General features: G+C 46.9%; 1 protein-coding gene across 1 annotated transcript in view; it reads right to left on the bottom strand.

The window, feature by feature from the left end:
• dab1a (DAB adaptor protein 1a) overlaps nucleotides 1-27,621 on the bottom strand; it is a 210,103-nt gene that overhangs the window by 83,501 nt on the left and 98,981 nt on the right. The window contains exons 14-16 of the mRNA XM_070888232.1: nucleotides 21,203-21,546; nucleotides 18,794-18,869; nucleotides 14,629-14,680 (exon numbers count right to left, since the gene is read on the bottom strand). Of these exons, the coding sequence (XP_070744333.1) occupies nucleotides 14,629-14,680; nucleotides 18,794-18,869; nucleotides 21,203-21,546 (472 nt within the window). The remainder of the gene's footprint in view (nucleotides 1-14,628; nucleotides 14,681-18,793; nucleotides 18,870-21,202; nucleotides 21,547-27,621) is intronic.

The raw sequence follows: 27,621 nt of genomic DNA, 5'->3' as shown, positions 1-27,621 counted from the left end.
TGCGCAGGCGCGTTGGAGCATGCACACCTGTGCAATTGCTCAGCAGGGCGATTTTCCCCCAGTCTGTGTTTAATGGTGTGGGTACCGGGGAGGGGTGGAGAGTGTGGCAAGGGAAGGAGGGGGAACGTGGCAAGGGATGGAGGAGCGTGGGTTGGGGGCACTCGAAATGTTCAAAGGGTCGGAGGAGAGAGCAGGGGTGCCTCCTTCTAGCCTCCCGCCCCCCCCGCCCCACACTCCCCCCTACCGCACACACACACACACACACCCCACACACACACAGCCCCCACACATACACACCCCACACACACACCCCCTCCCACACCCCACCCCCCACACACACCCCCTCCCACACCCCACCCCCAACACACACCCCCTCCCACACCCCACCACCCCACCTCCCACAAACGCCCACTCCACACACACCCCCACCCCCCACCCCACACACACCCCCCCTCCCACACCCCACCCCACACACACACCCCACCCCACACACACACCCCCTCCCACACCCCACACCACACACACACCCCCTCCCACACCCCGCCCCACACACACACCCCCTCCCACACCCCCGCCCCACCCACACACCCCCCCCCCCCCACACCCCCCCCCCACCCACCCATCCACACCCACCCCACACACACACCACCCCTTCCACACCCCCACCCCACACACACACCCTCCCACCCCACCCCACACACACACCCCTCCACACACACCCCACACACACACACCCCCCACACCCCCTCCACACACACACCCCCACCCCACACACACACACCCCTCCACACCCCACCCACCCACACACACCCCCTCCCACACCCACCCACACACACACCCCCTCCCACACCCACCCCACACACACACCCCCTCCCACCCCACCCCACACACACACCCCCATCCCACACCCCACCCCACACACACACCCCTCCCACCCCCCACCCACACCCCCACACACCCCCACACACACCCCCACCCCACCCACCCCACACACCACCACCCCTCCCACACCCCACCCCACACACACACCCCTCCCACACCCCACCCACACACCACCCCCTCCCACACCCCACCCCACACACACACCCCTCCCACACCCCACCCCACACACACACCCCCTCCCACACCCCACCCCACACACACACCCCCTCCCACACCCACCCACCACACACACACCCCCACCCACCCCACACACAACCCCACACACCCCTCCCACCCCACCCCACACACACCTCACCCACACACACACAGCCTCACACACCCCACCACCCCATCCCACACACACCTCACCCTCCACCACCCCCACCCCACACACATACCCCTCCCACACCCCACCCACACACATACACCACACACACACCCCACCCCACACACACACCCTCCCACACCCCACCCCACACGCACACCCCCTCCCACACCCTACACACAAACCCCAACCCCCACCCCCACACACACCCCACCCCACACCCCACCCCACACACACACCCCACCCCCCCCACCCCCCACACACATCCACACACACACACACCCTCCCACACCCCACCACCCCACACGCACACCCCCTCCCACACCCTACACACAAACCCCAACCCCCACCCCCACACACACCCCACCCCACACCCCACCCCACACACACACCCCACCCCCCCCACCCCCCACACACATCCCACACACACACACACCCTCCCACACCCCACCACCCCACCCCACCTCCCACACACACCTCACCCCCCACACACACCCCCTCCTACACCCCACCACCCCACCCCACTCACACACCCTCCCACACCCCACCCCACACACACACACCCTCCCACACCCCACCCCACACACACACACCCTCCCACACCCCACCCCCTCTCCACACCCCACCCCCTCTCCACACACAACACACACCCACCCCCCTCCCACCCCTCACTGTAAGATAGAGAGAGAGAGAGACACTGACAGCTTCCCTTCACAAAGGTTGGACTTCGATTTTTTATTGATTGATTGATTACTTATTACTTTGGTTTTGGTGCTTTAGGTGCAGGGTTCCTTCTATTTTTTATTAATTAATTGCTTATTACTTCATGTGCTTCGTTTAGTGCTTGGTGCTTTAAATGTACTGCTTTGTTTAGTGCTTAGTGCTTTAAATGTACTTTAATTCTTTAATGTTGTTGTGAAGGTGTTTATGGAAAATCCTCTAACTTCCCTTACACCCCCTGGTGTGATGTTGATGTGTCCTTTGTGTTTAATGCTTCCCACCCGCTGTCTCTAGCTGTGCCTGCACTAAACTTAACTCTCGGTAAGGTTTTTAAGAACTTATAAAAGTGGACACTTAATCCATTCTAAGTTAGTTTGAAGTAAGTTTTCGCTGCTGAAACTTGCAAAACAGGCCGAAGTGGCTGGACACACCCACTTTTGAAAAAAAATACCTGAACTAAAATGAACCTAGACTAACTCACTAGAACTGGAGCAAACTAAGTGCCAAGAATTGCGACTTCTAAGATACTCCAAACTAAACTAGTTGTTCCAAGAAAATTGGAGCAACTCCACCCGAAACTTGGGCCCTATGTCTCTGCTATTCCCATTTATACCTCATCTTTGGCTCAATTTTGGCCAGGAGATGCTCCGTTTTTTTTGGAGTAACTTGGTTTTTCTGCCGTAACTTAAAAATCCCCATTTTCCCCAATCAATTTGCACCAGCGTAACTGAGTTAGTTACGATTTTTTTAGGTTAGCTTTTTTTTCTCAAAAGGGGGCGTTACCAGCCACCTATGCCAGTTCTGCCCATTTAGACAACTTTGGCTAGCTACTAGTTACTCCATTTCTACTTAGGCCAGCGCATTTGGCCACTTCAGAAAACCCTTGCGGAGAGTTAAAGAAATCGGCGCAGGTAGGTACATCAGAGGCCATTCGGCCTGGGATAGGGGTGGGAAGCGGAGAGGACCTGCACCTAAACCAACCAAACCTTACCCTTAGCAATGTTTGCAAACAAAAAGCACTAACAATTCAATAAGCAATAAAAAATTGAAGTCCTACCTTCATCTTCAAACTCGGCCTGGGAAGGCAGCGGGCCGGCTGGTGCCGGAGTCCACTCGGCCTGGGCTGGGGGCGGGACAATGCACTGGGAGGCCACTCGGCCTGGACTAAGGGCGGGACAATGCACTGGGAGGCCACTCGGCCTGGGCTAAGGGCGGGACAATGCACTGGGAGGCCACTCGGCCTGGGCTAAGGGCGGGACAATGCACTGGGAGACCACTCGGCCTGGGCTGGGGGCGGGACAATGCACTGGGAGGCCACTCGGCCTGGGCTAAGGGTGGGACAATGCACTGGGAGGCCACTCGGCCTGGGCTGGGGGCGAGGAGCGATTGAACTGGCCGGCATCGGGATTCAACGGAGAGGCTGGTGGGGGTGGCGTGGTGGGAGGGAGGAAGGGAGCTGGCAAGCATCGGGGGCCACAGAGAGGGAGAGGCTGCAATTCAACGGAGAGGCTGGGGGGGTAGGGGTTGGCAGAGAGGTCACAAGACTCAAGGGGGGGAGGAGAAAGGAGAGAGGTGTCACAAGACTCAAGGGGGTGGCAGGAGGTTGGGAGAGAGAGGTCACAAGACTCAGGGGGGGTGGGAGGAGGGTGGGAGAGAGCGGTCACAAGACTCAAGCGGGGGGGTGGGGGCACGAGGGAGAGAAGAGGACCAAAGACCTTTGGGTGTGGCCCACCCATACAGACTTGGGAGGAGAGAGAGAGAGAGAACTGCAAACCTGTGCTGCCTGCTTTCCTGTCATTTTGACTTTCTTTGAAAGTTTAACTTTAAGTATGGGGGCAATAGTGACAATGCCATACCTTTTGCAAGCGTTCTGCATCATTGTGCTACGTAGGAGACAATTGATTAGAGCTCATCACATCAGGAACATCAGAGCCCGTAGGTTGCTGGGCAGAAGGCCTTACCCACCTCAGCAATTTTGAGTCAGGAGTTCGTACCTGCACCGGAGTGATGTAGAATGTGTCAGAAGGCTGTGTTTCCTCAGAGAAGTTGTTCGTGAGATCTGTGAGTTGCTGAGACCAGATTTACAGCCGAGAAGTGGCAGGTGGACTGCTTTGTCAGTTGAATTAAAGGTTATAGATGCACTTTCATTCTATGCCTCTTGATTGTTTCAAGCTACAACTGGAGATGTGTGCGCCATCTCTCAATATGCAATACATATCATCGACCTCAACTCCACTTTCCTGCCTGATCTCCATATCCCTTGATTCCCCTAGACTCCAAAAATCTATCTAATCCAGCCTTGAATATATTCAGAGACTCAGCAGCCACAGCCCTCTGGGGTAGAGAATTCCAAAGATTCACAACCCACTGAGTGAAGAAATTCCTCCAAATCTCTGTCTTAAATGGCCTACCCCTTATCCTGAGACTATGCCCCTTAGTTTTAGACACTCCAGCCAGGCCAACCTCTCAGAATCTACCCTGTCAATCCCCTTCAGAATCGTGTATGTTTCAATGAGATCACCTCTCATTCTTCTAGCTTCAGAGAGTATATGCCCATTCTGCACAACCTCTCATCATAGGACAGCCCTCTCATCCCAGGAATAAATCTAGTGAACCTCCGTTGTGCCGCCTCCAAGGCAAGTGTATCCTTCCTGAGATAAGGAGACCAAAACTGTGCACAGTACTCCAGGTGTGGTCTCACCAAGGCCCTGTACAATTGTAGCAAGACTTCCTTACTCATACTCCAACCCCCTTGGAATGAAGGATAACATGCCATTTGCCTTCCTTATTGCTTGCTGTACCTGCATGCTAGCTTTCTGTGTTTCTTGCACAAGGACACCCAAATCTTTCTGAACACCAATGTTTAAAAGTTTCTCACCATTTAAAAAATATTCTGTTTTTCTATTCTTCCTACCAAAGTGAACAACTTCACATTTCCCTACATTATACTCTATCTGTCACATTACTGCCCACTCACTTGGTCTATCTATATCCCTTAGCAGACACTTTGTCTTCTCCTCACAGCTTACTGTCCCACCTAGCTTTGTAGCGTCAGCAAACTTGGATACATTACACTCGGTTCCTTCATCTAGGTCATTAATATAGATTGTAAACAGCTGAAGCCCCAGCACTAATACTTGTGACATCCCGCTAGTCAAGGGTGCCATCAGCCGGTCCAGGCAGCGGGCGGTCGAGGGGGTCGTTCAACCTGACTGCCTGCTTTCTCTTCCGCTCTTACATCCGGTCCAGGGTGTCCTTGGAGATGGAGCACGTGGTGTCCATCGGTACGCTCGCGGCCTTCCGCGAGAGGTGGGCACCGGAGGGACTGGAGTGCATCATCACGCCCGACAACCAAATTTTAATTTGATTTTACGTTTTAAAGTTTAATTTGTTTTAATTGCCGGTGCTTTTAGTGTCCCCTTCCCTTTTATAGGGGGCACTGGAAAAATGTGATTTTAGCGCCCAAAAAAAAAACGAAAAAAAAATGAAAAACACAAAAAAAAAGGAAAAAAGGGCCTTGTAAATGTCTGGTGTGTCACCCAGGTCGGGTGGCACGGTTTAATGTTTTATGTTTTTGCAGGTGAACTCCAAAAAGAGTTGTGACATCCCGCTAGTTACAGCCTGCCAACCTGAAAAAGACCCGTTTATCCTACTCTCTATTTTCTGTCTGTTAACCAACCCTCTATCCATGCTAATACATTACCTCCAATCCCATGAGCCCTTATCTTGTACAATAACCTTTTATGTGGCACCTTATCGAATGTCTTTTGGAAATTCAAATATACTATATTCACTGGTTCCGCTTTATCTACCCTGCTAATTATATCCTCAAAAGACTAATACATTTGTCAAACATGATTTCCCTTTCATAAAACCATGTTGACTCTGCCTAATCATGTTCGGATTTTCTAAGTGCCCTGATATCACTTCCTTAATAATGGATTCCAGCATTTTCCCGATGACTGATGTCAGGCTAACTGGCCTGTAATTCCCTGTTTTCTATCTCCCTCCTTTCTTGAATAGTGGTGTTACATCTGCTACCTTCCAATCCGTTGGGACCATTCTAGAATCTAGGGAATTTTGGAAGATCAAAACCAATGCATTCACTAACTCTGCAACCACCTCTTTTAGAACCCTGGGACGCAGGCCGTCAGGTCCAGGGGGCTTGTCGGCTTTGAGTCCAATTAGTTTCTCTAGTACTTTTTCTCTACTTGTATTAATTACAGTGGTTCCTCACCATTTTTGGTATGCTTTTTGCATCTTCTAATGTGAAGACAGCTACAAAATATTTGTTTAACATTTCTGCCATGTCTTTATTCCCCATAATAACTTCTCCTGCTTCAGTCTCTAAGGGACCAATGTTTACTTTTGCTGCTCGCTTCCTTTATACATACTTGTAGAAGCTCTTACAATCTGTTTTTATATTTCTTGTTAGTTTTCTCTCATAGTCTATTTTTTCCCTTTTTATCAATTTTTTGGTCATCCTTTGCTAGTTTCTGAAACTCTCCCAATCCTCAGGCTTACTATTATTCTTCGTAACATTATAAACTTCATCTTTCAATATAATGCTATCCTTAACTTCGTTAGTTAGCCACGGATGGATCATTTTTCCCATGGAGTTTTTGTTTCTCAATGGAATGTATTTTTGTTGAGAATTATGAAATATTTCTTTAAATGTTAGCCACGGCTTATCTACTGCCATACCTTTTAATCTATTTTTCCAATCTACCTTAGCTAACTCACCTTTCATACCTAGGTAATTGGCTTTATTTAAGTTTAAGACTCTAGTTTCGGACTTAGGCAAGTCACTCTCAAACATAACGTGAAGTTCTATCGTTTTATGATCACTTTGCCCCAGAGAATCCTATACTATGAGATTGCTAATTAACTCTGTCTTGTTACACAATACAAGATCTAAAATATCCTGTTCCCTGGTTGGTTCCATGACATATTGTTTGAGGAAACTGTGCTGAATGCATTCCATGAAGTCGTCCTCCAGACCACCTTTACCAATTTAATTTGTCCAGTCCATATGAAGATTAAAGTCCCCCACGATTATTGCACTACCTTTGTTACAAGCTCCTACTATTTCTTGATTAATATTCTGTCCAACGGTATAGCTACTGTTCGGGGACCGATATACTACTCCCACCAGTGTTTCCTGCCCCTTGTTATTCCTTATCTCCACCCATACCGATTCTACTTCCTAATCTTCTGAGCCATATCCTTTCTCTCTACTGTCCTTATGTCATCCTTTATTATCAGGGCTACCCCCCCCCCCCCCCACCCCCCCCTTTTCTATTCAGCCTCTCTTTTTGAAACGTCAAGTACCCTAGAACATTTAATTCCCAACCGTGCTCACCTTGTAACCACGTCTCTATAATGGTCATTAGATCAAACCCATTTATCTCTATTTATGCCACTAGTTCATCTATCTTATTACAAATGCTCTGTACATTCAGATAAAGAGCCATTAATTTAATTTTTTAAATCATTATTCCCTGCTCTGATCTTTTCTCTGCTGCACTGCTACCATTAATCTCTCTGGGCCTGAAATTGATGGCCTGACCGCCCACTGCCGCCGACTACCATCCACTGCCGCCGACATTCTTCTTGAAATTGCATCCTTGCCACTTTCCATTTGATGTAGAGCGGGCGGGAGGGGAGAACCACCGGGAACCGCCCGCTGAAGTCAGTGGACGGCCGAGTGCCGCAACTGACCTCCCGCCCACCGAGATGCCATATTGATGCGGGCGGGAGTCGGCGCCAGAACAGAGAAGGACCGCTGGATGGAGGCTGTTCTATCCCTGATGGTGAGTATGAAGAGCTGAAAAAAAAGGTTAGTAAACATTTTAAAATGTTTTTCTTTACAGCAAGTTACCTGGATGGGGTCCTCTGAAGGTGTTCCGATGTTTTATTTTAATGATTTTCCTTTTCAGGTCTTCGACTCTCCGTGGGCCCGACTCCATCCTCAGTGGCACTTGGGCGGCAAGCGCCTTTGCCACCGAGATTGGGCGCTCAGATTGGTGGCGCAAGTCCCTCTTTTGCCGCCCGCCATCCTTTCAAGGACCATTTTGATGAAAACCCTGGCCAAAGTACCATCAGGTACCTCGGCGGCCCTTTGAGCAGCATTTGGGCGGGCAGGGGCCTTCACCAATATCAGCCCCTCTGTCCCATCCTGTCACACTCTGCTTATTTTTACCTGCTTTATTGCACTGATCTTTCTCTTTAGATATCTAAATCTCCCCTCACATGACCCCTCCGCCCCACTTTTTAGTTTAAAGCCCTATCTACAGCCCTAGTTATTCGATTCATCAAGATACTGGTCGCAGCCCAGTTTTAAGTGGCGCCTGTCACAATGGAACAGCTCCCTCTTTACCCAGTACTGGTGCCAATGCCCCATGAATTGAAACCTCTTCCTCTCACACCATTATTTGAGCTATGCATTTAACTTTCTGACCTGCTTGGCCCTATGCCAATTTGCGCATGGCTCAGGTAACAATCCAGATATTATTACCCTTGAGGTTCTGCTTATTAATTTAGACGCTAGTTCCTCAAACTCCCTCAGTAGGAGCTCATTCTTAGGTCTACCTGTGTCATTGGTTTCTACATAGACCACAACAACTGGATCATCTCCCTCGCACTCCAAGTTTGTCTCCAGCCATGAGGGGATATCACTAACCCTGGCAGGCAATACAACCTCCGGAACTCCCTGTCATGGCTGCAGGGAACAGTATCTATCCCCCTGACTATACTGTCCCCTACCACTATCACATATTCCTTCCTTCTTCCCCCCACTTGGACAGCCCCCTGTACCATGGTGCCATGATCAATTTGCCCATTCTCCCTGCAGTCCTTTTCCTCATCCATACAGGGAGAAAGTACCTCGTACATGTTGGACAGGGTCAAGGGCTGAGACTCCTCCATCACTTCATCCTGGCTCCCCATACCTATAGCTGTGGCCTAACTAATGTTTTATGCAGTTCAAGCATAACCTCCCTGCTCTTCAATTCTATGCCTCGGCTAATAAAGGCAAGTATTCCCTATGCCTTCCTCACCACCTTATCTACCTGGCCTGCTACCTTCAGGGATCTGTGGACATGCACTCCAAGGTCCCTTTGTTCCTCGACACTTCTCAGTGTCCTACCATTTAATGTGTATTCCGTTGTCTTGTTAGCCCTCCCCAAATGCATTACCTCACACTTCTCCAGATTGAATTCCATTTGCCACTGTTCTGCCCACCTGATCAGCACATTGATATCTTCTTGCAGTCTGCAGCTTTCTTCATTATCAACCGCACAACTAATTTTAGTATCAGCTGCAAACTTCTTAATCATAACCCTTACATTCAAGTCTAAATCATTGATATATACCACAAAAAGCAAGGGACCTAGTACTGAGCCCTGCAGAATCCCACTGGAAACAGCTTTCCAGTCACAAAACATCCATCAACCATTATACTTTGCTTCCTCTGAGCCAATTTTGGATCCAACTTACCACTTTGCCCTGGATCCCATGGGCTTTTACTTTCATGATCAGTTTGGCATGTGGGACTTTATCAAAAGCCTTGCTAAAATTTATATACACTACATCAAATGGACTATCCTCATTTACTCTTCTTGTTACCTCCTCAAAAAATTCAATCAAGATAGTCAGACACAACCTTCTCTTAACAAATCCATGCTGACTGTCCTTGATTAATCCGTGTCTTTCTAAATGAAGATTTATCCTGCCCTCAGAATTTTTTCCAATAATTTTCCCACCACCGAGGTTAGGATGACTGGCCTGTAATTATTTGGTCTATCCCTTTCTCCCTTTTTAAACAAAGGTACTAGTCCTCCGGCACCACACCTGTAGCCAGAGAGGATTGGAAAATGATGGTCAAAGCCTCTGCTATTTCCTCTATTGCTTCTCTTAACATACTGGGATACATTTCATCCGGGTCTGGGGATTTATCTACAGGGCATTGGTGAGGCCACACCTGGAGTATTGTGTACAGTTTTGGTCTCCTAACCTGAGGAAGGACATTCTTGCTATTGAGGGAGTGCAGCGAAGGTTCACCAGACTGATTCCTGGGATGGCGGGACTGACCTATCAAGAAAGACTGGATCAACTGGGCTTGTATTCACTGGAGTTCAGAAGAATGAGAGGGGACCTCATAGAAACATTTAAAATTCTGACGGGGTTAGACAGGTTAGATGCAGGAAGAATGTTCCCAATGTTGGGGAAGTCCAGAACCAGAGGTCACAGTCTAAGGATAAGGGGTAAGCCATTTAGGACCGAGATGCGGAGGAACTTCTTCACCCAGAGAGTGGTGAACCTGTGGAATTCTCTACCACAGAAAGTTGTTGAGGCCAATTCACTAAATATATTCAAAAAGGAGTTAGATGAGGTCCTTACTACTAGGGGGATCAAGGGGTATGGCGAGAAAGCAGGAATGAGGTACTGAAGTTGAATGTTCAGCCATGGACTCATTGAATGGCGGAGCAGGCTAGAAGGGCCGAATGGCCTATTCCTGCACCTATTTTCTATGTTTCTATGTTTCTATGTTTCAAAGCTGCTAAACCCCTTAATACTTCCTCTCTCACTATGTTTAACTCGTCTAATACTTCACACTCCTCCTCCCTGATTGCAATGTCTGCATCGCCCCTCTCTTTTGTGAAAACAGACGCAAAGTATTCATTAAGAACCACACCCACGTCTTCCATCTCCACACACAGATTAGCTTTGTGGTTTCTAATAGGTCCTACTCTTTCTTTAGTTATCTTCTTGCTCGTTCCATCTCCTTTTGCCTTGCATGTCATCCCTTTTGTCTTTTAATCTCTCCTGCCTTCCATCCAATCACAGACCTTCTCTTTTGTTCTTTTCTCCCCTCCCCCTTTCCCTGCTCCTTCACTTGCTTAAAAATCTTTTACATCTTTAACTTTTCCCAGTTTTGACGAAGGGTCATCAACCTGAAACATGAACTCTGTTTCTCTCTCCACAGATGCTGCGTGACCTGTTGAGTATTTCCAGCATCTTCTGTTTTTATTTCAGATTTTCTGCATGCACAGTGTTTTGCTTTTGTAAAATTTCAACTAGGTTTTCCAACCGTTATCCAATGATTCCTGTTGGAAAATTTGCCTCTATAGCTTCTGGGTGAGGGCAGGATCTTGCACAGCCTCCTCCCAAAAACAGTCCATAAAATTCAGGCTCACCAATGAAGGATGATAATTTGGACAAGGAAGCAACAGGCGATTAGTGCACATGGAACTGTACTGCTGCATGAGTTGGCACCTTCAGTAAAGGAGGGGAAAACTGGGGGAAAGACAGTAAGTGCATCTTCATTGAATTTGTTGCAGGGCTCTTAATGGATTCAGTGTTCTGCTGTCTTACATTTGTTTATTGCATCCAATTTCAGTGAGCTTTAAACGCAATAGTTCTGACGATCATTGAATATCTGATCAAATTGAGTTCTGAGTCTGAAGTGTTGCACAGTGAAATACCAGTAATCTGATCATATTATTTGAACAAGTGTTTGGAAAGAAATGTTCCTGAATTAGTTCAGAAGTCAATACTGTGTACACTTTACAGACTTTACAGGAACATAGTAATGACCTGAAAGTCAAAAGCATAGCAACTCGACTGCAGTACGATTAATGATTTAACAATAAAACCCAAGCTTTGGCATCATCTACCCAGACTTTCTGACTTCATGCTCCTGGCAGGGAGTCTCACCTGCCAGATGTGCTCACCACCAGAATCGTGAAATTATCCCATCTTGTCTTATTACCCACTCTATTCAACTTTGCTACTGTCTTGCACTGGCACGGCCCTGGACAACGTCGACCACTTTCCATATCTCGGGAGTCGATTATCAGCAAAGGCAGACATTGACGACGAGGTTCAACACCACCTCCAGTGCGTCAGCGCAGCCTTCAGCCGCCTGTCGAAGATCAGACCCTCAAATCTGGCACCAAGCTTATAGTTTACAGGGCTGGCTCAGAGATGTGGACCGTATACAGTAGACAGCTCAAATCACTGGAGAAATACCACCAGCGATGCCTCCACAAGATCCTGAAAATCCCCTGGGAGGACAGATGCACCAACATCAGTGTTCTCGATCAGGCCAATATCCCAAGCATCGAAGCACTGACCACACTCGACCAGCTCCATTGGGCGGGCCACATTGTTCGCATGCCCGACACGAGACTCCCAAAGCAAGTGCTCTACTCAGAACTCCTACATGGCAAGCGAGCCCCAGGTGGGCAAAGGAAACATTTCAAGGACACCCTCAAAGCCTCCTTGATAAAGTGCAACATCTCCACTGATACCTGCGAGTCCCTGGCCAAAGGCTGCCCAAAGTGGAGGAAGAGCATCCGGGAGGGCGCTGAGCACCTCGAGTCTCGTCGTCAAGAGCATGCAGCAAACAAGTGCAGGCAGCGGAAGGATCGTGCGGCAAACCAGACTCCCCACCCACCCTTGCCTCCAACGACTGTCTGTCCCACCTGTAATTCCCAGATTGGACTGTTCAGTCACCTGAGAACTCACTTTTGGAGTGGAAGCAAGTCTTCCTCAATTTCAAGGGATTGCCTATGATGATGATGGCCTTTAGATGCTCATTTAGGTTTCTCTATTTAGAAAACGGTTATCATAAAGGGGAGTTTTAAACATGCAGTTCATGGAACTGTGAACATTCAGCTCAAAGTTCACATTAGTCATGGTGATAAGTTAGCACAACAACATACCCGACAGTTGTTAGAATACAGACGTTTAGAATGTTTTCATGCTATCTTGTTTACATATCTTACAGCACATTCAGGAGGTTCTTTACCAGTGGGTATTTCTTCGGATTGCTTCATACAATACACACAGCTCAACATTTTAATTGGGTGTCTCTGAGAACTGGTACTGTTACACTGTTATCTATTTCAACTTCTGCAGCTACAAAGTACATAATAATCCCCGGGTGCCTGTCTGCCTACGAATTGTGCCAACATCATTACAACAGTGATGACCTTCAAGTCAAAGGCACTTACAGTAATCAGCCTGCAATGTTGGTCATAATTAAAATACTGAGTATTGCTAGAGTATTCATCACAAGTACTTTACAATTTCCTTATTAACTCACTGCAAATCCTTAAGTTTTTTGAATCTTTAAAATTCTTTGATCCATCCCAATTTTCAATGTTATAAAATCAGTTGCAGGCTGGGCGGAGTTACCCTCCAAATAAGTGTTATTATTTTGTGGTGTTCGAAACTGGAATCCCTCAATTTCACCACATCCTACATGCAGCTTCTTCAACACCTCAATTATATATCTCAGGCAAATTGTTCATTCTGGTGACAGGTTCAAATAGCAAATGTTAGAAGTTAATAATTAGGATGTCAGCAATTAACACAAATGATAATAAACTTGTGGAATAAGGTATCAGAGAAGACCATTGAAATGTAGTAATACAAGTAGGGCCAAGAGGCAATTCGATGCATTTCAGGAGGATAAAGGGATTGAGGGATTATGGTGAGCAGGCAGGTAAATGGAGTTGTTATTCATCACAAAGGGATGAATTGCTTTTGTTTTATAGCACGTGAAGGATCTAAAGACTAAATAAACAGAAAGTAAGAAACTGCTTCAAAAACATTATAAAATTATACAATAACCTTGATGAGGGTATAACATGCTGACATACCATCTTGTGCATTGTATTCCAGATATTCCCAATATTAGCAGAACATTTCTGGCCAAAGCAATTGGATTTTTATGAAGATTTTGCTACATCAAAGATGGTATATAATTGCAAGTTGTTGTTTTACTGTGGTATATCTCTCAGTAAACAGGAACCAATTTGCTAATGTTCTAAGTAAGCCCCTGGCTAAAGAGAAAGAAGAAAGAAAGACTGCATTTATCTAGAGCCTTTCACAACCACCAGACATCTCAAAGCGCTTTACAGCCAATGAAGTACTTTTGGAGTGTAGTCACAGTTGTAATGTGGGAAATGCAACAGCCAATTTGTGCACTACAGGCTCCCACAAACAGCAATGTGATAATGACCAGATAATCTGTTTTTGTTGGGTTGATAAACAAATGAGCCAGGATTCTTGTTCCTGATTGATATCCAGTGACTGCTGGCAGAATGAGAGTGAATGTGGATGTTGATTAAGCTTGGTTCTGCAGTTAAATAGCCTGCTGACACTTTCAGGGTAATTTTCACTTTGGATTTTGACACAAAACCAGAAATCAGTGGAAAGAAAACGGGACGAGATGTATAAAGGGTGGATGATCCACAACTGTCAAGCTTCCCTCTGTGAAAATGACCCCCTTTACTGTCTAGGCTTACAAGTGAAGAACAGTTCCTTGGGCAGGGCATTTGTCAACTATAATAAATTCCATGATAATGAGTGTTGTTTTTACGTATGTATATTTGTAATAGTAATACATGGTGATTTACAGAAATCAATGTGAATTGTTTGAAAAGTCCATTGTACCCTGTATAATGTATTGTTTGATGAAGTTAAAAATAACGTGTAAATTTACATAGAGCATTGGCTGAGCTAAGTTAAAATATGCAGAAACATACTCAGTCATATCCCTTTAATTTCAATCTCATGTTCAAAAATTTAAATTCTGTAAATGCAGAGAAAACAAACTAAATTAAAAGAATGTTTTAAACACCGATATTTACAAAAAAGAAACAAATGCCAAATGAACAATCAAACTCCTTAAAGCCACTTTACCTAAAACACATTCAAAGTGTTCAGTTGAACAGTGAGAACTTTTGTTTTTTTATAAAATAAAATTTGTGTTTTGATTTTTTTCTTTTCATATTGTACAAAAGTGATAAGAGTTTTGTCTGTTTTGAAAATGTCAGAATTCGTACACAGTAGCAAATTCATGCTATTAATGTCCTGTTATAAATTATGTTGATTTTGTTGCTTCCTGAAAAAGGGATTTTTTTTTCTGATCTGAGGGTGAATGATTAATGTACTTTCCATTAAAGAACATAGAAGAGAGGTTGACATCTGCATAGTGATTCAGCAGCGAGCACTTGGACCTTGCTTGACAAATAGTAATTTTGAGAAGATTCAAATACTCTCTCTGTTTCTTTCCCAAGAAATTATTTCTAGCAGGATGTGACTGTCTCATTGGGAAAGTCCCACATCCGCAGCAAACTGTTGATCGACCCTTCGGATACAGAGCACATCTCTCTTCACCTTGCGCAATCAGTAGTTAATTCTTTAAAACAGCATCTGTCACAATTGTTTGCACAAACGGTAAGGCAAACCACTAATCCTTCATCGTTTTGTTTCTCTGATAAAACAGAACGGCTTTGAGGGAGGTGCAGGTCAGGCTGATTGATTTTATTTTGCATTCTGATCCAATGGAGAACGGTCCAAGGTTTTCCTGCAACACACTCATGGCTCCAGCTGGCTATTTCTTGGTCTTCTTTATCTGGGCATAGAGAGGCTCTACTGCCTGTGGGCAGACAGACACATCTTTAAATTGAGGAACAACCTTTCATTTCATTGCACCGCACATGCAAATTAGTCTTGTACTCCTTCATATATTGTTACAATACCACTGAACACTCATGAATGCTTGGAGATACAAGGGTAAATATTTATCTTCACAGCCTGGGCGATAATCTGGCGAAGCGGCTCACACACTCTTTATTGAACCCGCATGATTTTCATTCCATTGGAAACAATCTCATGAAAATTAGGCAGGTTCTATAAAATGTGTGCGGCCAGAGTTTTGCTCAGGTGGTGATGTCAAAAATCTTCCCCCATGTAATCTGTTTTTAAACCATTTTACTGAACATATTAAATGAATTCAGTCTATTGTCTGCTACCTTTGCAGTAGTGATTTACATCATCACCGCAGGCTTCCCTGGTCTGCAATCTCAATGCCCCTATTCGCCCCAAGGTTCAGTCTCACTGTTGCTCTTTGCCATGAGCACCACGCGAGTGTGCAACGCACGGTTACCGCAAACAGCATCTTTTTTCTTTAAAGAGGCCAATTCCGGGCTGGGCTGGGGCTGCTTGCACCGGCACAAAAAAAACATCGATGTCGATTTGGCTGTCCTAAACCCAGTACGGGGCAATTTTGGCCCCTCAGTCTCACTGCCCCTATTTACCCCCAGGTTCAGTCTCTGCCCTATTTACCCCAGGTTCAGTCTCACTGCACCTATTTACCCCATGTTCTGTCTCACTGCCCCTATTTACCCCCAGGTTCAGTCTCACTGCCCCTATTTACCCCCAGGTTCAGTCTCACTGCCCCTATTTACCCCAGGTTCTGTCTCACTGCCCCTATTTACCCCCAGGTTCCATCTCTGCCCCTATTTACCCCCAGGTTCAGTCTCACTGCCCCTATTTACCCCCAGGTTCCATCTCTGCCCCTATTTACCCCCAGGTTCTGTCTCACTGCCCCTATTTACCCCCAGGTTCCATCTCTGCCCCTATTTACCCCAGGTTCAGTCTCACTGCACCTATTTACCCCAGGTTCAGTCTCACTGCCCCTATTTACCCCCAGGTTCAGTCTCACTGCCCCTATTTACCCCAGGTTCTGTCTCACTGCCCCTATTTACCCCCAGGTTCCATCTCTGCCCCTATTTACCCCCAGGTTCAGTCTCACTGCCCCTATTTACCCCAGGTTCCGTCTCTGCCCCTATTTACCCCAGGTTCCGTCTCTGCCCCTATTTACCCCAGGTTCAGTCTCTGCCCCTATTTACCCCAGGTTCAGTCTCTGCCCCTATTTACCCCAGGTTCAGTCTCTACCCCTATTTACCCCAGGTTCCGTCTCTGCCCCTATTTACCCCAGGTTCCGTCTCTGTCCCTATTTACCCCAGGTTCAGTCTCTGCCCCTATTTAGCTCAGGTTCAGTCTCTGCCCCTATTTACCCCAGGTTCCGTCTCTGCCCCTATTTACCCCCAGGTTCAGTCTCTGCCCTATTTACCCCAGGTTCAGTCTCTGCCCCTATTTACCCCCAGGTTCAGTCTCACTGCCCCTATTTACCCCCAGGTTCAGTCTGTGCCCCTATTTACCCCAGGTTCAGTCTCTGCCCCTATTTACCCCAGGTTCCGTCTCTGCCCCTATTTACCCCCAGGTTCCGTCTCTGCCCCTATTTACCCCCAGGTTCAGTCTCTGCCCGATTTACCCCAGGTTCAGTCTCTGCCCCTATTTACCCCCAGGTTCAGTCTCACTGCCCCTATTTACCCCAGGTTCAGTCTCACTGCCCCTATTTACCCCCAGGTTCAGTCTCTGCCCCTATTTACCGCCAGGTTCAGTCTCACTGCCCCTATTTACCCCAGGTTCAGTCTCACTGCCCCTATTTACCCCCAGGTTCAGTCTCACTGCCCCTATTTACCCCAGGTTCAGTCTCTGCCCCTATTTACCCCCAGGTTCAGTCTCACTGCCCCTATTTACCCCCAGGTTCAATCTCACTGCCCCTATTTACCACAGATTCAGTCTCTGCCCCTATTTACCCCCAGGTTCAGTCTCACTGCCCCTATTTACCCCCAGGTTCAGTCTCACTGCCCCTATTTACCCCAGGTTCAGTCTCTGCCCCTATTTACCCCCAGGTTCAGTCTCACTGCCCCTATTTACCCCAGGTTCAGTCTCACTGCCCCTATTTGCCCCCAGGTTCAGTCTCTGCCCCTATTTACCGCCAGGTTCAGTCTCACTGCCCCTATTTACCCCCAGGTTCAGTCTCACTGCCCCTATTTACCCCCAGGTTCCGTCTCTGCCCCTATTTACCCCCAGGTTCAGTCTCTGCCCGATTTACCCCAGGTTCAGTCTCTGCCCCTATTTACCCCCAGGTTCAGTCTCACTGCCCCTATTTACCCCAGGTTCAGTCTCACTGCCCCTATTTACCCCCAGGTTCAGTCTCTGCCCCTATTTACCACCAGGTTCAGTCTCACTGCCCCTATTTACCCCAGGTTCAGTCTCACTGCCCCTATTTACCCCCAGGTTCAGTCTCACTGCCCCTATTTACCCCAGGTTCAGTCTCTGCCCCTATTTACCCCCAGGTTCAGTCTCACTGCCCCTATTTACCCCCAGGTTCAATCTCACTGCCCCTATTTACCACAGATTCAGTCTCTGCCCCTATTTACCCCCAGGTTCAGTCTCACTGCCCCTATTTACCCCCAGGTTCAGTCTCACTGCCCCTATTTACCCCAGGTTCAGTCTCTGCCCCTATTTACCCCCAGGTTCAATCTCACTGCCCCTATTTACCACAGATTCAGTTTCACTGCCCCTATTTGCCCCAGGTTCAGTCTCTCTGCTCCTATTTACCCCAGGTTCAGTCTCACTGTTGCTATTTGCCCTGATGTGCAGCATCTCGGCTTCAGTTCTCTATTTTGCCGTCTCACTGCCCCTGCTCCTGCTGAACGTGGCAAACTCAATTTTGTACGCCACTGGATTCGACAATGGCAGTCTGGAAACATCTGTTGGTTCCTTGTTGGTTCAAACATGTCTTCACCAATGGAGCGATCTGCTGCAGCATATATGAGCTGCAAGGACACCAGTTAGGATTCTGACAGTTAGCAAAAGATTTAGCGAGCGATTATAGTACAATCTCAGTGGGCTGACAGAACAGAACATCTCACTGAGTACAGTGTGAAACCCATTGCAACACAAACAGGTTTTATACATTCCACTGGCACAGAATCATGCAGTTATGAAGATTGATGAAAATAAGCCATGGTTAAACATAAAAAACACACAGAAATGATGATTATACAACTGAAACAAACCACAATCCATGGGTCGCGGTGATCAGCAGCAGTGGGATGCGTGCACACCTAGAAAAGAGAAAAGCAATACCTACCCCGACCTCTGCTATCTAGCTACCGACCTGTGGGGTGACAGAATCACCAAGAGAGTCACCAACAGCATCAGTGTTTGAGGATGTCTCAGAACTAACAAGCTGTGAAAGAAGAAAGATGCTTACAATTTATTAAATATTAAGAATTGTATATCACAGATTTTAAGAAGATATTTGATATTTTCCAGTGGTAGAAATGTTACAATAATACCAGTATTACAAACAGCAATTGACTGATTTCAAATGTTAAAATACATATTTCTTGTTCCTCTCCCAATATTATTTAACCTTCTGCCTTATCATTTCACAGTCAGGAGGATATCCTATCCACGGTCCTTTGCTGTCCTTGAATCAGACCCATGGACCAGTCCAAATTGACTCACTCTTTTGATTTGCCCGCCCTCTAATTGGTGTCTTCGCCAAAGGCCTAAAAGAGATGATCTGGTCATGTATTTCATTGCTGTTTGTGGCAGCTTGCTGTGCGCAAATTGGTCGCCAAGGTTGTCTACATTACAACAGTGACTACACTTCCAAAGTACTTCATAGGCTGTAAAGCATTTGGGGCATCTTGAGGTTGTGAAAAGCGCTCTATAAATGCAAGTATTTTCTTTCTTTTATCTGTATCTAACCTCTCTGTTAAATTATATAATGTTGGTCAAGCACAACTTATCTTTAGTAATCTGTGTTGCGAGGTCATGGGAAATGGCCTAGCGCCCCGTTTGGGGGCATGAACAGTCGGATTTCCTGCGCCACGCGACCTAAATCCGGGTTACCGCCCCCGACAGTAAGTGGAGAGCAAAATAACGCACGGGCGGGGCGGAAGGAATCTGAGAGGGACGCAGCATTACACAGTGGGTCGTGTAGCTCGGCCTCGTAGAAAAACCTACCCCATCATTAAAGGGGAGGGCCAAGCTGCCGACTCTGCAGGTCCCTACCTGGACCACAGGGTGCCGTGGCATCAGCCCAAACTCAAGTGGAGTGCCGAGTAACAAGATTGTGGCAAGGACCCCGCGATGCAGCAGGCCGCGACCGGTAAGTTGGCTGATTTTTTTGTTTAAAGCGCCCCCTCCCCTTTAAATTTCGCCCCGCGAGCGGCCTGCAGCCTGGTATGCGCCCCTTGATGCTGTCGCTCGCATCGCCCAGCGCAGCTGCAGGGGGCGCTCCCCAATTTTCGTTTTGGAGAGAAAACGGGTCGCTGTGCATGGTGATGTCATCGTCATTGCCGGCACAGCGGAGCGGGGAGCTGCCGGTTACCGCCGCCGCTAAACTCCGGCAGAATTTCGCGGCAGTCGCTAGCGGCGCTGCGTGTGGGCGAGAGGTTTTTTGTGACCCATTAGAACCTGGAAGTGCAAATGCCCTGAATTTCTCCCCCTTAGTATTTTATTAACCACTGAAGTAAGATTAATGGCTCAATACTTTCCTGCCTTATTTTTTGAAAAGGGTAGTCATATTAACCATCCTTCAGTTCACCAGTACAATTGTATTTTCCATAGACGTTTGGAAAATTGTAGATAGATGTGCACCTAATTTTTCCATCAAGATCCTTGAATTTAAACCATCATGTTTGAGTGAGTTTTCTACCTTAAGTTTTGAGTAACTTTTTTTAATACCATTTCTCATTGAAGAATAATCCCCATTAACAGTGATACACCCAAATCTAGTGGTTCTACAAACCCAATATCGATCTCCTCTATGAAAACTGAGGGCAACGGATTCCATTCCCTCATGCTCCATTACAAGCTTACCTTAGTGGTCCTACCACCTTTCCTCTCACTAATAACATGTCGAGAAAAAGCCTTTTTATTGTCCTTTATGTTTGTGGCTATTTTTTCTCTCACACTCCCTCTTAATTTTTTTAATCTCCCCTTTTGTAGTCTAGATTGGGAATTCAGGAGAGTGAGATAACCATCCTATATCCCACTACTTTCTGACAATAAATTCCGGTGATCCAATCTGCTTTTAACTGGAGATTAAGTGATACAGTGGATTAGCATACTGCTGGACCCACGTTCAAATCCAAGATTGATAGGATGAAACGCTCCAATATCTGCTAGCTGTGAGGAGCTATATAAAATGAGACTGAGGAGTATGTACATTGTAGCATGAGCACACAGTGTAAAATCGTTCATAATTTGGCACTGATTTCGAATCTTACACAGTGCGAACACGAGAATAGCTGGTATTGGTAATGGAAACGTTACACTTGCAAAGCAGGATATGCTCTCCTAAGGTTACAGTTAAGTATTGCTGAGGGAGCTGGCTGTGCAATACCTGACCTGGAAGTTTTTATTGCTGACATTGGGAGCTTAAATGAGAAAGTGTTCTATTCCCTCGTACTAACTGTTTTAAACTTTACGTGTTCTAAAACCAACCAAGAAAACAAACATGGTACAGGAGATACCACCTTCTCTACTGTTCATTGCTTTAATACTCACAGTCACTTGTACTCTGCTGTTGCTCAGGTTGTCCGCCTCATCTCCCACTTGGTCCTCAGGTGTAGGCTCATTGGGATGCAAGGTTGGTGACTTTGATGGGGTGTTCTGTTGAGAGGATGGAGTGGGAGAGGTCTGAAGGGGAGATGCCGCAGGTGTGCTCCGACAAGCAGACGTAGCAGGTGTGTGCTGATGAGGAGATGCCGCAGGTGTGTGCTGACGAGGAGATGCTGCAGGTGTGTGCTGACGAGGAGATGCCGCAGGTGTGTGCTGACGAGGAGATGCCGCAGGTGTGTGCTGATGTGGAGATTCAGCAGGTGTGTGCTGATGTGGAGATGAAGTAGGAGCTGGGAAACAAAATTAATTTATATTCAACTAAGTCTGAAATGAAGAATCGCAAAGATAAATACATAGGGCTAGACTTTCCATGATGTGCAAATCACCCCAAAATGGGCGTTATTTCCAGCATTGGCATTTATTATGGGTTTTGAGATCGGCGGATTGTTGCCCATTTTCAAAACCCTTACTTTCCATTTTATAAAATGGGCATTAGCGGGAGCGATGTGAAATAGGCATTAGCGGTAATTTTTTTTTTTCTGCCATAAAATGTTGCCATCCATAACAACGGTCTTTTACCGTGTTTCAAGAGGTCAGGGGTCATCAATACATGCGCAGAAGAGGAGAGAGAGAGGAAGTGAAAGTGTATGTGGGTGTATTGTCTATTTCTTTGTGGTTTGTTTGGCTGTTGTGGGAGGTAGGAAAGATTTTTGGGAGGGATAAGAAGAATTTAGAGCAATATTTAGTTTGTTGACACCGAAATTTTGGCAAAAAAAAAATTAATTACATGGAAGGCATGAAGGAGGTGAGACAGCACGATGTGGAGGGGAGGAGGCTGGTGAGAGCAGTGAAGTTGGAGAGGAAGTCGAAGTGAGAGGTCGAAAACAAGCTCAGAGATTCTCAGATGAGAAAAATGCTGCCCTCCTGCAGGAGGTGGAATCATGTTGGGGTCAATTGACCTGGGGTGGGCGTGGGAAGCCCACCCCAAAGGTTTACCAGAAAGTTTGGCCGAGATAGCTGAGGTGGTCTCATCGGTGACGCACGAGGTGCGTGAGGGCAACCAGTGCCGGAAGCGCTGGAACGACCTTGTCGGATCTGGCAAAGTAAGTATTACATTTATTTGCATTTACTTATATATTATATAATTGGAATTGTAAGCGTAATGAGTGAATAAATTCAGATCTGATTTATTGCAGTTAGACTGGGAATGTTTAACTCAAAGCCTACGTTTATGGTGTACGTCTTTAGGTTAATAATGATAATAATGATTATTATTATAACATCTGTCAGTTATGTATTGTATCAGTATCTATGAAAGTACCTAGCAATGATCCTACACAATGATCTTATGCCATGTTGTGCTGTTGTTACCTTTTGCAGAAAAAGCTTTCGAAGAATAGGGCTGAGTAGAGGCGCATGGATGGCAGCCCACCAGTGATCAGTGAGCTGACCGACCTTGAGGATCGGGCACTGGTACTAGTGGGGAGCCACCCCAGTCAGCCAAGATAGCAGCAGCAGAACCTGATGTGATGCCACGTGAGTAAAGTATACACTATTGCGTGATGTAAAGTCAATAGATGCCACACCCACTCATATCCGAACATTATATGATAGATGATTGATGAACGTGTTATCTAATTAATGATGGGCTCATGAAAATCATTGTAATGCAGAATTTGGTTATGTTCATTAAATGTGATGTCTGTGATTATTTTGATAGCGGTAGTGCTGTTGTCGTGCATATGCTGTGTGTAGCGTTTCAATCACCCTGTGACCCCAGTACCCCCTTCTCCTTTAGTAATCTCATTATGTTTTGTAGCTCAGCCAGCATCGCAGTCACAGGCAACACCACCGAGGCAAGGTGCGGATCCGGCAGCGGAGTCGGCGAGGGATCGTCAGTCTGGTGGTGAGGAGCCCTGAATCTCGCCCGTGGAGCTGCAGAGTGCCTTCTCCATTGACGACAGTGCGGAGTTTGAGGAGCCTGCAGCAACAAGGTCCATCATGTTGACAACACCGATGACATTTAGTGCTCCTGCGGCCGTGTCCTCCTCCACCGTGGAGGTAGCGGGCCCAAGCACTTTGCCACAGGGCACCCCAAGTGTCTCCATGCCGGCGCCGACCCCGCGGAGGTTGGTTCGACAGCAGGATTGCTCCGCGAGCAGCAGATCTAAGCGGGGACATGGTTAATTTGTCCAGGAGGAGTGTTGACATAGGTCAGCACATCCTCCAGACAACGATGGCATATTCCAACAGCTGGCCACCATGTCCCCGACCATGACCGAGTATGTGCTGTGGAAAGCGGTGGCCCTGGAGGTGATATCCAGGAACACTGGTGCCACAGGGCTACCAGTGTTCCCGGAACGCGGCATCCCCATTGCCAACGACACATGTGAGCCAGGAGGAAGCTCTTGCTTCTGGTTCGGAGGCTGTTCCCTGTTCAGAACTGTCCTCTCCAGCATCCGGCCAAACAGCGGATCTGCCGTCATCCCCTCCCCCAATGAAGCAGTGCCTGCGAAGCACTTTGGCAAGGCAGCTTGGAGTCGGGAGGGGAAGGGGAAGGGGTAGAAATGGGGAGGAGAAGCGGGGGGATGGGGGGCGAGGAAAGGAAAGTGAGGTGCATGGCCGCAGGAGTTGTTGTTGTTGCTATTGAATAGATGTTGGGAGGTTTGGGGAAGGGGGAGGGGGGTCCTTGTTTTTTTGCATTTGTGGTCCCTATGTTTGAAGTCTTGTTGGAAGTGTTAAAAATGTAATAGCTGATATAAATGTTTTAATTTTGTTGTGGGGTGAGGGTAGGGTAGGGTGTTTTGTATAGTTCTCAGTTTGAATTAATATTCATATTACATTTATTTTATTTAACCTAACATTGTTCCGCATTTTCTTAGCTAAGATCACTTCTCCTGATAAGTGCGTCGGGTGTACGTTCTTGTCCTCCTATTGCTCAGTCTGGCACCTCTTTGATTGGGCACATAACGCTCTTCAATAAACCTTCTGCCATCTCTAGTCTGCAGCATGTGCATAGTCATCAAGACAGGCTGAGAAATTACAGGCCCCATTACAATAACTATCAGTATTGTGCCTACTGTTCACAAACAATAAATTTAGCTATTAAAACAAATAAAATAAATGCAATTCGTCCACAGTATGATAAGATGTTTGTTCAGATGTTCAAATCACCTTAAACTAACTCCAGATTATATCAAAACACCCCAGAAATTGAAGAAGCCTTTTTTAGGAAAAGTCCTCCAATTTAAAACATGGCGTCTATACCGCTGGGTTAAGTTCAGGTGAGAGCAACTTTTTCTCAGTGTTTGTTTCGGCGAGCGATATTTTCGGCGATGTGTGGGTGAGATGCCGAAAGTAACGCTCGGTGATATTAGTTTCCATTTTTCTGACTTTTACGGCAGGAAAAAATGGGGGCGGGCGGTATTATTAATTCTCGGCGTTAACTAAATGCCAAAAGTAACGCTGGCCGATAAGTGAGCGGCAACTGGGCGTTAGTTTCCATTTTTTTGCAAAATGAGCGATATCTGGGCAGTATACCTCATCTCAGCATTAAAATGGATATTAAGTGGACGGTAGCAATGCAAAACTAATCGAAAGTCTAGCCCCTTGTTCTTAAACATTTCAACGACACAGCATGCCCATTAAAACATTTCTGTTGCCTTAGACACAGGGAGACAGAAAGACAGAAAGTAAAAATGAACAAAACTAATTTACAAAGCCAGATATTTAACAGTTGTAAAACAAATTAATATAAACTTGCAAAACATGTCACAAAGCACTTCTATTTTGTTAATGAGGTACCATCTTTATGAAGTAAATTCCACATATATAATTCTATGTGCTCTTCCTCTTAGCTGTGTTACAAACATACGAACAATAACGGACAAGTAAAGATCCTCTGGTCTATCCCACACAATTATGATACCTTCTGTATCACAATATATACACACCACTCCACCTGAAACCATGTGATCTCCTGGGAGAGGCGAAAAAACAGATAAAAATCCAGGCTAATTTGGGGAAAACAAAAATCGGGGAAATTCCTTTCTAACCCATCTAGGCGATTGAAACTAGTCCAACTCATCACTCTCCCCTGAATTCCCTGCAGTACCTACCTTCTGTAAGAGGGGATGTCCACCCCAGCCAGGAACAAGTCCTCTCGCTTGAAGGAATTCAGTGAATCGGCATTCACTGCACGAGACAGCAGCCAGTTCCAGAGGTCCACTGTTCTCTGGGAAGATTTATTACATGGTCTCCTACTTTAACTCATTCTTTCCCATGACTCAAAATTTCTTACCTACTCATCTTCCCTTCCTCTACAATCTATACACTTTTAAAACTCAAGCTTGGAGTCTCCTAACCACTACTAATTTACATCTGGTTAATTCTTATACTTCTTTACCTTGGTGATGTCTTATATCATGTAGACTTTTGACTCAAAAATCACACATGACACAAATGACATAAATGGGATGTAAATGACAAACAATACATTTTTAGGAAAGCTATGGGGGGAATTTTAAACCTAAAAAAGTGGGTGGGGTCAGGTGGGAGGTTAAAGAGTTAAAGAACGGAACCCTAACCCGCCTTATGGTTTTAACTGAGGTGTGCCGGGGAGTCGGGCATCCAACCCACTCCCAGCAGGAGGGTCGCTCATTAAAACATTATAATGAGGCTGGCGTGCCTCATAGTGAACCACCATTTCAAATTTAAATCTGGCTGGCTGGGTTCCCAGGCCTTGGAGAACCTGGCAGCTAAAGGGAGGTGAGGACTGGATCAGGAAGTAAGTACCTTTACACTTACTTGCAAGATCCAGTCGCTACCTCACCCACTCTCCGTGATCGGACATCCACCGACCCTTCCAATCACCCCGACCTCCCCCCGAGGCCACCGGCCTCTCCCCACAAGGCCTCTGATCTCCCCCCAAATTCCCCACCGAGGCCTCCGAACCCCTCCCTCCGACCTCAGACCTTCCACCCTCCCCCCCCAGCCGCAGCCTCACTCCTCCAGCTCCAATCCTCCTCTGGTCCCGACCATCGCCCCCACCCCAATCCTCCTCTGGCCCCGATTCACACCCCATCCCAATCCCTCTCTCCCTCCTCTCTGCAATTTAGTGCTGCAGGCTTATCCGCCCGACAGCCGGCCAACTTCTCCGTCTGGCTGGCTTCAGGTGGGAAACAGAGCTTTGAAATGTTAATCAAATCCTGCCGTTAAATTTGGCTGGGCCTCGGGAAACCCATTCTCCTAGGTTTCCTGACCTCTTTCTAGCCGGCGCCACCCCCCCCCCGACCCCCCTCCACCCCCCCCGACCCCCCTCCACCCCCCCCGACCCCCCTCCACCCCCCCCCGACCCCCCTCCACCCCCCCCGACCCCCCTCCACCCCCCCCGACCCCCCTCCACCCCCCCCGACCCCCCTCCACCCCCACCACACTTCCTACCTGTCTCCAACTTAAAATTCCGGCCTGCGTCTCATTAAATCACTAAGGAACATCAAAACATCCCATCAATGAGTCCATCATTACGAATCCTTTTAAAGATACAATTTTATTTGCTTATATTGCTCCAGTGAAAAAAAAATTGATAACTTAAAGATTCTGCTATAATAACACACCAAAACCCATCTCATTAATTTATTTTCACTTACCTTTTGGAAAAAACAATCTGAAAAGAAGAGCGATCCTGCTCCATCAGGCCTGTGATTTTGGATCCATGCAATGTGTGTTGCCTAAATAATAACCCTTGGCCCTTTGCACACCGACCATTAAAAGTAGCCATGGATTTTTTTTAAAGTGGTATCAATGGTAAGCTGAACATTGATATACACCAACAGCAGCTGGTTGGATTTTTAGCACCAGTGGCTACTTTCTGAATTGTACTTAATTAATATATTCATCCCTAGCCTTGATACTAGAATTGGTGTAATGTATGCTCACAGGTTTGTGAAGCTGTTGTGCTGGAGGGTGTTGCATGGGGCAGTCCCGTGCAATAAGTTTTGAAGTCGGTTCACGGACTCCCAGGAAGCCTGCAATTTCTGCGGTCTGGAGGAGTCCGCGTTCCACATCTATGTACAATGTGTGAGGTTGCAGCCCCTCTTCCATTATTTAAAGGGGTTGCTCCTCGATTTTTGTCTGTACTTCAGTCCCATGCTCCTGATCTTTGGGCACCCGGTGCGGAGAGGAGCGGGCAGGTCGAAGGGCCTCCTCACAGGACTACTCCTGGGTCTGGCCAAGGCCATTAACAGATCCAGGCAGGGGGTGGTTGAGGGGGTCATTCAGCCTGACTGCCCGCCTCTCTTCCACGGCTATGTTTGCGCCAGGTTGTCCATGGAAACGGAGCATGCGGTGTCCACTGATACGTGCGC

Source organism: Pristiophorus japonicus, chromosome 8 (genome assembly GCF_044704955.1).
Source record: "Pristiophorus japonicus isolate sPriJap1 chromosome 8, sPriJap1.hap1, whole genome shotgun sequence".
NCBI classification, from domain to species: domain Eukaryota; kingdom Metazoa; phylum Chordata; class Chondrichthyes; family Pristiophoridae; genus Pristiophorus; species Pristiophorus japonicus.
The sequence above is the reverse complement of the archived record's forward strand: the minus strand, read 5'-3'. Positions and strand labels throughout refer to the sequence as shown.